Genomic DNA, 14,884 nt, shown 5'->3' on the forward strand with positions numbered 1-14,884 from the left:
TGAACCCAGGCAGACTGATTATAGGGTATGCCTTTAATTCCTGTGCTACACTGCCTTTATAAATAGGAGCATCAACTGACAAAGTGTTGATAATCTTATGTCATTCCTGCCAAGATACTGTTGGCTCTGGGCAGCAGCAGTGACAAATGCATTTTTCAGAAATAATTGGAGAGTGAGAACTGAAGAGCAGCTTTTTTTTCATTTGGAAGCTATGGTACTTTAGAATCAAAAGATATTGGCATACTTAAGTTCAACAAAGTTGTAATGAGCTACTTGCTCAATGATGAGAAGAAATTTGAAGTTGATAGTTTCCCTATAAAGAGGCTCCCAGGCTAAATGATTGAGCTTTAGATTCATGTTTGTTTGTTTTGCAATCCTCACCCAAGGATATTTTTCCCATTGCTTTTCAGAGAGAGTGAAAGGGGGAGAGAGAAACATCGATGTGAGAGAGACACAGGGATTAGTTGCTTCCTGCACGCTCCCCGGCTGGGGCTGGGGATCAAGCCTGCAACTGAGGTACATGCTCTTGGCCAGAAATGAGCCTGGGACCCTTCAGTCTGCAGGCCGACCCTCTAACCACTAAGCCAAACCAGCTATGGCTAGATTCATGTTTTGGTGGTACTTTTTTGGACAGACCTAGAGATGAAATGAAATGGGCAGAACCGATACAATTTTCAGTTCTAACTATTTCCCCAAGATGAAGCTGGAATGCTATCTTTGGAAATTTGGGTATAAAATAAGCCAACATCTTACCAAAGCACAATTCCGTCACCAACAGCTTTGAACAGGTCATCCGTATTTGGGTTCATTGGTATAACATGTCGGCAATCAGGATCATTTTCCAAAGCTTTGTTTATCCAGTTAACAAAAGCATATTTTTCTTCCTCTAAAATTATGTTGAATAACAAGAAATTAGTTCATACTCTAGGTTAAATATGACTCTAGAGCCTAAAATAGTTATTCAGTAATGCTGAACATTAATGTGTCACAAACATGTGGTTATCCTCTTTGGAAACCCAGACACTTGAATGCAACCGAAAAACACAAAAACAGAGCACAGTTAATGGATTCTTAGAGAATTTAGTTAAAAACTTAAAAAAAATTATTTTTATATTACTATAGAATTCTATAATAAAGCTTGTCATTGTACATATTGTATCATGTCTCTTGCAAGCTAACAAAGCCATACAATACTTATAATTCCCTTACAGCAAGTATGCGTTGCAAGTCCAAATACATGTTGCAAAGGACCTCTCTATTCTTAATTAGGAGGCAGTGTTTCTCTAAAGACCTTCCTTGACATTAGAGCATGCACCCTACTTAGTTCATTGTGTTAACTTAATGCACATGAAACTATTACCTGAGTAAGAATGCTGTGTTCCTTCACTGGAGAGCTCTGAAGTTCCTCCCAGAGCACAAATCCCTTCTTTCCTGTTGATTGCTTTGCGGAAGGTTTTAGCAATATCACTGCTTTTCACCTCTTGGAAAATCTATTAATTAAAATATGTTGTCAGTTCACAATTAATTTTATATCAGGCAGAACAATAAGCATATTTATCTTCTTCTATACTTTGATCACTTAAATTTTTCTCCATAGGTGATGAGCATTAAAAAATATGGAGAACTGGGCTTGAGGTTTCTAAAAAATTGATTTGAGAGAGAGAGAGAGAGAGAGAAACATTGATTGGTTGCCTCCTCGACTGGGGATCAAACCTGAAACCCGGGTATGTGCCCTGACTGGGAATTAATCCCGCCGTCTTTCAGTGTACAGAAAGATGCTCCAACCAACACACCCGCCAGGGCCGAGCTTGGGTTTTTAAAATGGTAAACAAGTGCTACAATACTGCTACTGGAAATGAAGTGCCAGAAAGTCCACTGCACACACTTGTCAAAAACATTAAGTGCCACATGCAGTGAATCCACCTTAAGCCGAAAACTAGTGTGTGTCAAAGGCATAGGTAAATCTGTTCATTTTCTGTGAACAAGGGAGGCTTTGCTCCTTTCCCGGAGAGAAGAGGTGGAAGGATCCCCCCTTCTTTAACCACAATTCTCAATGCCAAGAAAGATAAAAATTTAGGACTCAACCAAAAAGCCAATTTATTGGTGTAATAGGGTAGCTCAGGATGAGTTTGTTCAATCAAAATGTATAGAATAATGAGGTGAAAAACTGTGTTAAGTTTGCAGCAATAGATGACTATTGAGAACAATCACAGAAAAGAGGCTTCTCAGTGATTGTCTTGTTGGTGCATTTATGAAGTCCAGCTTCTCGAACAAGGAACATGGCTAAGTAAATTAACTTGTAAATTCTAATTGTCCAAAAGCAGATTGCTGCAAAGCAAATGTCATACCCTACTCCAATGACTTGGTTGAATAAATGGACATTTTAAAGGACTGTCTATATATTTCTTAAATACTGGAATTTACCTAACCCTAAATTTGTTCTCGATCTACCAATGTGCACGTCTAAGTTAGCCATTGCCAGTAAAACAGGAGAAGGCTGTAGCATCTCCATAAAAAGTTCTTTAAAAGGTGTTTAGAACACGTAAGTATACTTATCAAAAGAAACTTATGGTCCTAATGAAAAAGTTGCTGAACAAATAGAAAATAACTCAAAGGCCTTCAGCATTATTGATAAGTACATTCTCTCTCTCTCTCTCTCTCTCTCTCTCTCTCTCTCTCTCTCTCTCACACACACACACACACACACACACACACACACACACACACACACACTCATCACAGGAAGTGTAGCCTACGTCTGAAATTCACAGAACAGGGTCAGTCCAGGCTGTATCTGCAAGAGCAAGCATGAGTAGAAGCTGAAATCCAGCCTGCTTTATGTTTTGCACTGGATTGCATGAGGCAGAAAGCAGGAGTATCTTTTCACATTTAGTTTTTCCAGGGGGACACCTTTCTGTAATTAATCCCACCTAGAGAGTGACTTTTTATAACTGGTGGAAAAGTTGGTGTTATCAGTGGCCTTATCACAAAGTTATCTTTTCCTGTTACCTTTGCTCCCTTCCTTCCTCCCTTCCTTCCTCCCTTCCCTCCTTTTCTTTTCTTTTCTTTTCTTTTTTTCTTTTCTCCTTTCTTTCTTTCTTTCTTTCTTTCTTTCTTTCTTCTTTCTCTTCTTTCTTTCTTTCTTTCTTTCTTTTCTTCTTTCTTTCTTTCTTTCTTTCTTTCTTTCTTTCTTTCTTTCTTTCTTTCTTTTCCTTTCTTATCTTTCTTTCTTTCTTCTTCTTTCTTTCTTTCTTTCTTTCTTTCTCCCTCTCTCTCTCCCCCTCTTCTTTCTTTCTCTTTTTCTCCTTCCTTCCTTCCTTCCTTCCTTCCTTCCTTCCTTCTTCCTTCCTTCCTTCCTATCCTCCTCCCTCCTCCCTCCCTCCCTCCCTCCCTCCCTTCCTTCCCTCTTTTCTCTTTTTCTTCTTTTCTTTTCTTCTTCTTTTCTTTCTTTTCTTTCTTTTTCTTTCTTTTCCTTTTCTTTTCTTTTCTTTTCTTTTCTTTTCCTTTTCTTTTCTTTTCTTCTTCCTTCCTTCTTCCTTCCTTCCTTCCTACTTCCTTCCCTTCCTTCCTTCCTTCCTTCTTCTTCTTTCTTTCTTTCTTTCTTTTCTTTCTTTCTTTCTTTCTTTTCTTTCTTTCTTTCTTTCTTTCTTTCTTTTCTCCTTCCTTCCTCTTCCTTCCTTCCTTCCTTCCTTCCTCCTTCCTTCCTTCCTTCCTTCCTTCCTTCCTTCCTTCCTTCCTCCCTCCCTCCCTCCCTCCCTCCCTCCCTCCCTCCCTCCTTCTTTTCTTTCTACGATTTTTAAATTGATTTTTAGAGAGACAGAGAAAGAGACAGGGAGAAAAAGAAACATGGATGTGAGAGTAGAACATCAATTGGCTGCATCCTACCAGAGATTGAGCCTGCAACCCGGGCATGTGCCCTGACAGAGAGCGGGGAGGGGGGGGGGGTATTGATCCAGCAACCTTTCAGTGCACAGGTGATACTCAACCAACTGAACCACACCAACCAGAGCCTATTACCTTTCTTAAATCCTGACTTTCTTTGGGCCATAAAAACTCAATTTTATATAGTGCAATAGTAAGCAGTAAGTTTTACAAAATCAAGCTTACTCAGTTTCTATAGCTGGGAATTCATGCTATACCTGTAATTTCAGAGGTAGAATTTTAGAACAGATGTGTGTGTGGGTATTTATGCCTGTATATGTATATAGACAGCCACACACACACAGACTACTCTCAATACTGCACACAGCCAGTGAAATCACTCTGCTTTCTCTCTGGCTTCCTTGGCTCTTTGATTCCTGTAGTGTGAAGCTGACTCATGCACTTTGGATAATTTTCAAATCATTAAAATTATTTTTACTTATACTGTGATTTTTTTAAAGTCCAACTTTAATTTTATTCAATTTATCTTAACTTCCAAGCCAAGACTATCCAATAAAACAGTTACCTGGGAATGCAGCAGTTTTAGCTGTGATTCATTTTGTTCCCATAACTCCTCCTTTGATAACTATATATCAGCTCAGTGAAAAAACAATATTCACCATTCTACCTCTTTCTGAACTCTACTTCATTTAGTAAAACATTGTCCAGTTAATTAAAATCTAAAATGTGTACATTTCCTTGTGACTGACATACCATCAATCACTGGAATAACAAAAAATATCTAAAATGTTACTGCCTCAGAATGAGATATGAAAAGTCATTTTTCTTATTATAAATATGTTTGCTTCAGGGATCATTTGCTTCTAAATATGAGGTTGTTTCCATGATCACAATTTCAGCTGAAAAATAAATCTAAATTTATATATATCATGGAAAAGAGAAATGATACAAATAATAATAATAAAAAGGAAAACTGTACAATACTGTGATGCAATTACTTAAACACCTAGTTAAACTCCTGGTGCTTAGGAATGACATTCAAACTTGCAAGTAAATGAGTTAATTTAAATTGTCTTAGAAAAGTTACATGACCTTCATTTTCTAAATATTTTAAAAAACTTATCACAGCCAAATCAAAATTTCAGTTTTATAGTATTTTCTTCTGTTCTTTAGATTAAAAAAATTAAATATAAGATTTATGCATTTGTTAAATTGATTCACTACATGAGAATTTGCATTTTATTTGCTACTTTAGAAAAGAAATTGCTCAAGTGGATGACAAAGCCAGTCAGAGAAACATAAGTATCACATGATCTCATTTATATGTGGAACCTAATGAAAAAAAATAAACTAACAAACAAAAAAGATCCAGGGACATTGAAGCATGGAACAGACTGACAAACCTCAGAGGGAAGGGGGGTGGGAGGGATGAGAAGAGATTAATCAAAGAATTTATATGCATATATGCATAGCTGAAGGACAGACAATAGTGAGGGGAAGGTCAGGAAGGGGGGGTCGGTGTGAAGGGGGTCGATGGGAGAGGGGGGTTGAGGGAGGACACAAATCTGTAATACTTTCAACAATAAAGATAAATTTTAAAAAAATCTCTGAAATCAGAGATAATACAAGGCCAACTACTGTGCTGGAGACTTCTCAATGGATATTTTCAAAGCTGCCCATTGCGATACTAATGAGCTCACTGTTCCGAGTTGTTCTCTCTAAAAGAGTAAGGACTTGCTTTATCATGTGTGAAAAAACTCCTAGTGTGCGCTGCTCACTCTCTATACATCTTTTCCAGGCTCTTTTATGGAATATATATGTTTCTTATTCCTTTCAAAAGTTCCACCTCCTTTCTAGCTCAGCACAGAACTAGTGGCCACCCCCCCCCCCAGAATAATAATAAAAAAAAATCCAGAAGCATAGAACTTAAGAAGGAAATGTTTCAGAAAGAATTAAAAAAAAATAAAAATAAAAAATTGACTGGCTTCCAGTGTTAGAGGGTTGTTTTCAAAGTAGCAGGTTCAAATTTTTATTTTTGTGGGGGGAATCTGATGTAGGCCTAAATTTAGTAATAACAGCAATTTAAATGAAAAACAAAATGCTAACATGCAACAAGTTTATTTCCATTTTTTTTTTAAAAATATGTTTTTATTGATTTCAGAGAGAGGGAGAGATAGAAACATCAATGATGAGTCATTGATGGGCTGCCTCCTGCAAGCCCCCAACTGGAGATCAAGTCCGCAGCCCCAGCATGTGCCCTGACCAAGAATCAAACCGAGATCTCCTGGATCCTAGGTCGATGCTCAACTACTGAGCCACACTGGCCTGCCAACAAGTTTATTTCTATCTCCTTATGTTAATACCTGACAGGTATAACTTTCTTTTCCTCAGATAACTAAGATCTATTCACATGACAATTTGTAAGCTGTTTCATTGCTGACAAAGCAGATGGGAGTGAACTGACATTTGGTTAAACGCCCATCATTTTTTCAGTACAGTCATGGTGGTGTCATTCTGAAACGTCAGGCAGGTTATTTTTACTGTCCTTCATATTTCAAATTTCTTGAATAGAAGGAAGGTAACTGAAAAGATCCACTAATTCCCTGTGTAATGTTGGGTAAGTTACTTCCTTTTTCAGGAACCCAGGTTGTTGTTTTTTAATTTGAAAAATGCAGTATAAATGTATCGATTCCTTCCTCTTCTAAAATGTACATTTTATCCAAAAATGTCCTCATTAATGTTTTACTTTAAAAATTCCCTGGTGATGCCAAAATTATTATGCGTGTTAGTTTTTAAGGATATAATAAAGCAATCACACCTCCTCACATAAAGGTCACAAACAGCTGTGCAAAATCTGCAACATTTCAAAATGTACAAAATTATTTCCCTGAGATCTTTCTCAAAGATACGTTCATAATTTTATCCTTAACAATATTGGTGCACTGCAAATCTTAATGATTTAATTCTGTTCTTTCTAGATTCAAAAATTCTGAACATCAAATTATATTTAAAAAACCCAAACACAGCTAACTACTGCTTTAAGCTGCTTTAAATTCACAATTAAACATGCAGTCACAAGGTGAGCGAGTCATACAGCAGAGACATGCAAGTGCTCACATTGCAAGTCAACTGCAACTTACTATTGGACACAGAATTCAAAATAAAAGGCTTTGGCAATAACTGGAGACAAAAACTGTGGGGAGGAAATCAGTATTTCAAAAAAAGATGACAAGAACTATAACATTAGAATTATGACACGTTTGCATTTTTAAAACAGTAACAACCCCAAGCCCCCTCCCCCCAAAATGCCATCAGCTGAGTTGACATCCTTCCTCAGTAATTTGCTTCTTGAACTGTTATGGTGCTTTTAAAAGGAGTTAATTCTAATTGGAGAGAACATAGCAGCATTTCAGTTGCTGCAGTTACTGATGGGGTATATGTTATCATTTCAGGTGTCTTGGGGCAAAAAGAAACCATGAGAAAAGAGGATAGGAATGCTAGGAAGTTTGTGATAAATATGAGGCACCGATTAGCTGTTTGCAAATACTGCAAGGAATGCCTAATTAGATCAGTCAAACTCGGTTTTAAGTAATAAGTAAAAACAAAATCTTAAGGGAGTTCTTTTTCTTGGCATTCAATATTATTTTGTATTGATTTCAGATGTACAGCCTAGTAGTCAGACAATGATATAATTTACAAAGTGACCCCCCTGATAATTCAAGTACCCATCTGGCACTATACATAATTATTACAATATTATCAACTATATTCTTAAGGGTCTTCTTAATTGAGGGAAGAGGCAACAGTTATTCTCCAATGTATGTGTCAAATACTTTGTCAGTGAATGTGGACTGAAAAATGGCACATGTCCAGAAAATCTAGACCTCGCTCGCCAGCACCTAAAATTATTAGGCTTCAATAGTGAGTGCTTTATGCACACTCTCCAAGCACTGAGTACAGAACAACCAACCAGGTGCTTGGGGGTCAAAACATTAAGAAACCAGGCCCTAACCCTGAAGAATATTATTTTATGATGCTAGAGAAGAACACAAGAATTTTAAATGCCTCTTCCAATGAACTAAAAAGATATGCTTCTAACTTTTAATTGTCAAAATTATCATCCTAGAGAAAATGGCACAGCTAAATACTACCGCAAGACTAGTAAACATCTTTTAAATCAGAACGTTCAACTCAGGAAACTTCCAAGACTGTGAGTCACGGTGTGTCATTAAAATTTGGGAGCACACTGTTCACTGAGGGAGAGAGAAAGAGCACTTCAAGGGTGCTATTTAGCACCTTGAAAAATGTCCTTTAATGAAGCCCTAAAGGAGACTGTTCTCCTTACAAAGTGAGCAGGGTGTTACATCTTTATGTCAGTGCTCTTTTACTCAATTCTTTTTTTGTGTGTGAAGATATTCTAACGGCTAAAAGAACTAACTAAATTTAGTGGATAGGATGAGAGAAATTTTATTGGTTGTAACTGTACTAATATGATATATTTAGGAAATTAACAAGATGGTACTCAGGACTCTATGCTCCCACTAGACAAAAGAACAAACATTACTTGTAAAAATGGTGGATCCACATACTTACATAAACAAATTCGTCAAAACTTATCTTTCCATCTTTATTTCTGTCACCATCCAGCATGAGTTTTTGAATAATTTCTCTCACTTTATATCCCGGTAATGGCATATTAGCTTCTTTGAAAAGCTCGTGAAGTTCATAGTCACAGATGAATCCATTGCTGTTGAGGTCTTTGTAAAAAGGAAGAGCAAACAATAGGAAAAAAGTTTTAGAAGAAAGAAATTAACCTATTATTTTTGTCCATTTGAGGCTCAGTTCACGATCTTGCCTAAACACATTTTTTTTTTTTCCTTTCTTCTTGTTTGGTACCTAAGGCTGTTTGAAAAGGAAAAGCAAATTTTAACAGAAAGAGCAGGGTTTTTACAGCATGTATCCTGTATATTAAACAGTGTGTAAGTAGCTTTGCTTAAAATAGCAACCCAAATATTAAGAAAGCATAGTTGTTTAAAAAAATCAGTATTAAATCATGAAACTAATAGAACTTTTTAAAAGAATTAATACATTGAACACCAATAAAACACTGACATGGTATAAAATAATTTCTACTATAGCTATCTGGATGTTTTACGTCCCTTATTCTTCCATTAGTCTAATAGGATAGTTTTATGAATTAATGTTGATTATATTACAAAGCACACCTGAAATTAAGCAACCATCTTCAGTGCCAATTTCTTAAGAGTTAATGTAAATAAACATTAGTCCAAGACCAATATAGAGTTCATAAAAATAATTGCAGTTCTGAGTAATACAAATGTCTAACATAACTGTAAAAAACTTTGTGTGTGTGTGTGTGTGCTGCTAGAGTTTTAGCAGAGTATGTGTCTCAGTACTGATGAGTACTGAGTACTCTGAAACTGTTAAATGAAAAAAAAAAGAAAAAAAAAAAGACCTGATCAATGACCAAATGTTAATTAAAAGGGAAAGAGTGCTAATATACTGAGGGTTGTGATCACTTGAGCATTTTTTTTGGTAAAGAAAATTGGACTTTCACCAGCAATTTCAAATACTTACTGCTCAACAGTGCTTTTTATTCCTTATGTCCCAGTCATTTTCATATACAAATTTAATTATAATAAAAGGAAACAATCTGAATAGGGAAATGACCCAAGATGATCATGGCACTGTTCATGAAAATGTTTTGTGAATAGTTAATGTACTTGATACATTACTTAAAAACTCTGTACCAGGTATACTGTTCTTGGGATTGGAGATACTGCAACCAAGGAAACAAAGTCTTGCTGTCAAAGAGCTCACATTCCAATGACAACTAATAAGCAAATATAACATGAGGTACAACTATAAAATATAATGTAGTATAAGTGCTTCAAAGAAAAATAAAGCAAAGGGTTAGACCTGGGGCTAATTTTCACACTGTTCCCCCCCCCCCCCCCCCGGGAACATTCAGAAACTTCTGGAGAAATTTTTGGTTGCCACTTTGAGGAAGTTGTATTTGAATGAAGACTTAGGTGAGGTAAGGGAGCACATCATGTGAATACCTGGGGGAAGAGACTGCAGGTAGAGGAAACAGCAAATGTAAAGTCTATGATGTGGAAGAGTGTCTGGTGTGTTTAGGAAACAGAAAAGATCCAGTATGACTTGAGCAAAGTAAGCAAAGGAGAAAGTGAGAGATGAAGTTGGGGAGCTGATCATAAAACCTCTTAAAGGCCATGAAACATACTTTGGACTTTGTCTAAGTATTATCTAAGTGTAATTCATATTGGCCATTTTTTTGCCAATTATTAAAATATTAAATATCCTATATGAAACCATTCCCCAGTGCTTTGAAAGCTGGTGAAATTCTATGTTTAGTTTTAATGAAGTATACTTCAGAGTCAAACAAATATTCTTAAATATAGATAATTACATTTAAAATCTATCAGTTAAAATCTCTATGCTTTTAAAACATCATTCTGAAATTACTCAACACTTCTAAAAATCACATTTCCTTCAAGGTAAAACACTTAATTCCCCTAGGGCACATCTTCGCTCTCTTTGATTTGAATTTATACAAAGGTTATACATCAAACACTTTATTAGTAAAGTGCTTATATGTAGAAATCAATCCAGCAACATCTGCAGTCACTAAAAAGAACAAAGTAATCCACAGGGCACTGTGGCAGGATTTTAGCCACTTTTGATGAATGAAATTCATGGGTTTCAATACACCTTCTCCCGCACATACACTGATCTGTTCCTCCCATTTCTTTAAAAAGTTAAAACTGAGCTCACTGCTGGTGTGGCACAGTGAAAGGTACATACCATAGCTGAAAGGACACCGCATTGGGAGTAATGTGATACAGGATCGAATTTCATCTTGGCTACGAATTTACACAATTTATCTCTCCAGGTCTTAGTTTTCTCATCAGGAAAAAGAGTGCTTTGGATAAAATGATCTCTAAGGTTCCTTTTTGGCTCTAACACACTCTGATTCTAAATTCAATATACACAGGACTTCACAAACCACACACACACACACACACATGCATGCACTTTTTAAAATGATAAAATCATAATACATATTAAAAACAAGTAGAGAGTAATAATCTGATAATTGCTATACCTCATTATCTAAATAAATATCCCTTCATTTTCCTTACACTTTTATTGAAGGAGATAGCTTATTCCTTGCAACTATCAAAACTTTGTCCACTTCAGCAATTTCTGATAGAAAAATATTTTTAAATGTATTCTACTTTTCTCTGACTTCTGAAATGATATATCTGAACATAATTTAATCTTGTTATCGACTCCAGTTTAGACCTAGCATATAATGGGTACTTAATTGCTCTTCCTGTATTCTCAGTGATATAATAAAGGTAGAAGGTAGAGATGTTTAAAAAGAAATATTGGCGAACTATAATGAAGTCAAAGCTACATGAAAACCAAGGCTCTGAGAGTCTATTTTATCTGGCAGTTTATTCGCAATAGAGGTGCAGGCAATGGGGAGAACTAGCACTTGCATGAATCGCTCTGAAATAACCTCTCATGAGCATTAATTAGAAGCTCACTGATGTGATTAAAAGATGCCAGGAAGTAGCCACCCTAAAATATAACTAACATAAAATAACCACATGTGGAAACTCCATTTCGAAGTAAGAGTAGTAATAACAGATGCTTTTAGTAACTGACAGGAACATTTTAAAGGTGGAGAGGGTTGGAGGAACAAGAATTTGTCGTTATATGACAATTTTATTAGGTTGCACTTCCCTTGGTATTCTTCTAAATCTTTTTATTCCCACCGCAGTATGTACCACAGTCCCTTGCATATAATAAGCAATAAGGACAATTATTCCCGTAGAATCATTGATTCTCAAGTATTAACCAGGAAAAGAATGCTCAAATCTAATGAGCATTTTAAAAACAAAATTAAACAACAATGACCAAAAAAAACACAAAAAACAAAAAAAACAGAATACTACAAGACTGAACAGCAATTTCATCAGGAAACCATAACGACAGAAATATCCCTTAAATAACATTCAATCTCATTCACTTTGTTCTAATCCTGTCCCCACCCAGCAGCCTTCAGATCTGTAATTTGGTTTTCTAAGTGAACACACCCACTGAGGAGTACCCAAGTAGACAACCAGTGATAGTTGTCAGGTCAGGACCTCTCTTGTTCTAAATGTGGAAACCTGCTTGACTTTATTAAGGGAGACCATGTGCACTTGTTTAGCATGAGTGAACCTCTAGAGCAAATTGAGTACCTACTTGGTGGCAAGCACTGGGCTCAATACCAGATGCAGAAATTAATCAGAAAGAACATCCTGGCTTGTACTTGAAACCATGGCTTTAAAATCCTTGCAAAACTTTGAGTCACTTGGAACATCCTATATCTTTGCTGAGATGGGAAAACAATCATTGAACATGTGTTAGTTTTACATATTTTTAAAGTTTTACCTATTTTTCTATTTTACCTTATTTTATCAGCAGATCTAGCTTTTACTACTTCCTGTGATCAAAGGTATTATTTTCTGTTCATATTTTATTCTTTTTAAAACTGAATTTATTAGGGTGACATTGGTTTGCAAAATCATACAGATTTCGAGTGTACAACTCAACAAAACATCTGCACACTGCATTGTGCGCCCATAGGATCAAAGACATTTTTAGTGTTAGTCTAGTAAATTATTGCAAGCCCTTCTTTTTTAGGGGGATTTAAATGATTTTATTTATTTTATTTATTTTTATTAAATTTATTGGAGTGACTTTGGTTAATATAAGATCATATAGGTTTCAAGTGTACATTTCTATGACACATGATCTGCATATCACATTGTGTGCTTAAAGTTCCTAAATCATATCTTTTGAAGAAAACAATTTCAATAAGAAGGCAGAAGGAATCTAAAAAGGCAGTTTGCAATTAATTTTGCAAAATCTCCCAGCTGGTAAAGTACTTAAAAGACAAAATTGGGTGCAATTATTTTTAAAGAGTTTTATGCTAATTTTATTTCCAATCCCCAACCAACAGACACACACACACACACACACACTTAAACAATGTGGGAGATGTAACATGCTCTGCTTTGAAAGGGCAGAAAGTGAGATAGCATAGTGGCATTTTAGAAAGCTGCATCTAATGAGTGACATTATTAGGCAGGAGCTCAAAACTATGTATGACGGTGAACTTTTCCTTTCCTGATTTTGACATAAACGTAAGAATTTAATAATAAACTGACCAAAATACACAGACCTACATTGAAAACAGTTTTAATGACTGGAAACTAAAATCACAACCTCCTGACATAATGGCATTCTTGATTTTCTCATTAAATGTGCAAGTACTCTGGAACCCCTTTCTTTCTTTTTAAATATGTCTTTATTGATTTCAGAGAGAGGAAGGGAGAGGGAGAGAGAGGTAGAAACATCAATGATGAGAAAGTCATTGATCCGCTGCCTACTGCACGGCCCCAACTGGGGATTGAACCCGCAACCCAGGCACGTACCCTGATTGGGAATCGAACCAGGACCTCTGGTTCATAGGTCGATGCTCAACCACTGAGCCACGCCGGCTGGGCTCTGGAACCCCTTTCTGACTCATTTAATTATACATTGGTATGGGGTGGGACAGGTTCTGCATTTTGAACACTTCTGTTTCAGCAACATATATTTCATCGCCTGATAAAGTAGATACTATCATATGACCTAGAGCATTCTCAATGTTTCTTCAATCACATATCTCAACTTGTTGGTCCAGAAAATATGGAGAGTATGGGTAAGACTTTAATGGGAGGCAGGAAAAAAGAAACTCCACCTACTCACTGAACAAAGTTCCCACAGAGAGTAGAGCTGAATTTCAATAAATTGATCAAGTGCTCTTATTTTAAAAGAAAGATTACTATACTTAAAAAATAATCCCTAAACGGCTCCCAGTGCCGCACCAGAGAGGCTCGTCTTTCATACCAGCTACTGAATTATCAGGAAGGAACCGACTGTTTATAACGACAGATTCTCTCTGTGTCTCCTCTCTTTCTCATGACACATGTAGGCTCACATCTGCATTCTGTTTTAAAAGAAACCTCATTATGCTCTTCTACCAAGTATTATTTTAAATGCCAGTTAACTCTCCCAACACCCTCCCCCAAGTAACCTTAAAGTAAATAAACTTATTACGCAGCCATGTTCCTGCAAAAGTTTGAATCACACCAAGAATGCATATCCTTAAAAGGAAATGTTTTCCCTCCTCTTGCATCCTGTTATTTAAGCTATTTTAAGTACTTGTCTGGAGAAAGCTGAGCCAGAATTCAAGTGGTTTTGATTTTAGCTGCTGTTTTACGCTGCCCATGTCCAGGTGGTATGTGGAGCAATCTATCATTTCAGACACATCTTTTGGGGTGCTACTTGGTCTTATAAATCTGACAGTAAGAAAGACTGGGATTTCCTTTGAACCCAGGTTGTATGTGTGTGTGGGAGTGTGTTGCTTTAACCATCCTTGACTCTGTCTAAATCTAGTATCTTTCTTTCTTTGTAAAGAGGTCGCATATGTGTCCTCATCTGCAACACAGATGCAACCTCATTACTAACCCACTCCGGACAGTGCTCATTAGGACTTAAAGAAGAAAACCAATCAAGTACAGATGCACTTCCTTTCAGAAAAGCTGGGTTTAAAAGTTTCATTTAGTTTAACCAATATATTCCACACAATTTTTGCACTAAAAAAGACAAAAGGAATGCAATAATGGATTTACACACACACAACATAGACACGCGACCTTGAATGTCCATGAAAGCACACAATATACTGATTTAAAATACTCGGCCAAAAAACTTGTGCAGAAGAATTTAGATTATATTCCATCCTAAGATCTAAGCAGTAAAATCAAGCTTTCATTGGCATTAAAACTTTAGAAAAGGCAGCTGCTAAACATCTCCAGATGCTTAGCTGAACACGAGTTTTGCCTTTTCCAGCTTATAC

The 14,884-nt window shown here is 36.3% G+C and overlaps 1 protein-coding gene across 1 annotated transcript in view; it reads right to left on the reverse strand.

The window, feature by feature from the left end:
- The window catches only part of PLS3 (plastin 3), a 76,673-nt gene that overhangs the window by 10,541 nt on the left and 51,248 nt on the right, over window positions 1-14,884 (reverse strand). The window contains exons 4-6 of the mRNA XM_087829458.1: window positions 8,476-8,639; window positions 1,361-1,490; window positions 753-886 (exon numbers count right to left, since the gene is read on the reverse strand). Of these exons, the coding sequence (XP_087685584.1) occupies window positions 753-886; window positions 1,361-1,490; window positions 8,476-8,639 (428 nt within the window). The remainder of the gene's footprint in view (window positions 1-752; window positions 887-1,360; window positions 1,491-8,475; window positions 8,640-14,884) is intronic.

Source organism: Miniopterus natalensis, chromosome X (assembly GCF_054644295.1).
Source record: "Miniopterus natalensis isolate mMinNat1 chromosome X, mMinNat1.hap1, whole genome shotgun sequence".
Classification (NCBI taxonomy): domain Eukaryota; kingdom Metazoa; phylum Chordata; class Mammalia; order Chiroptera; family Miniopteridae; genus Miniopterus; species Miniopterus natalensis.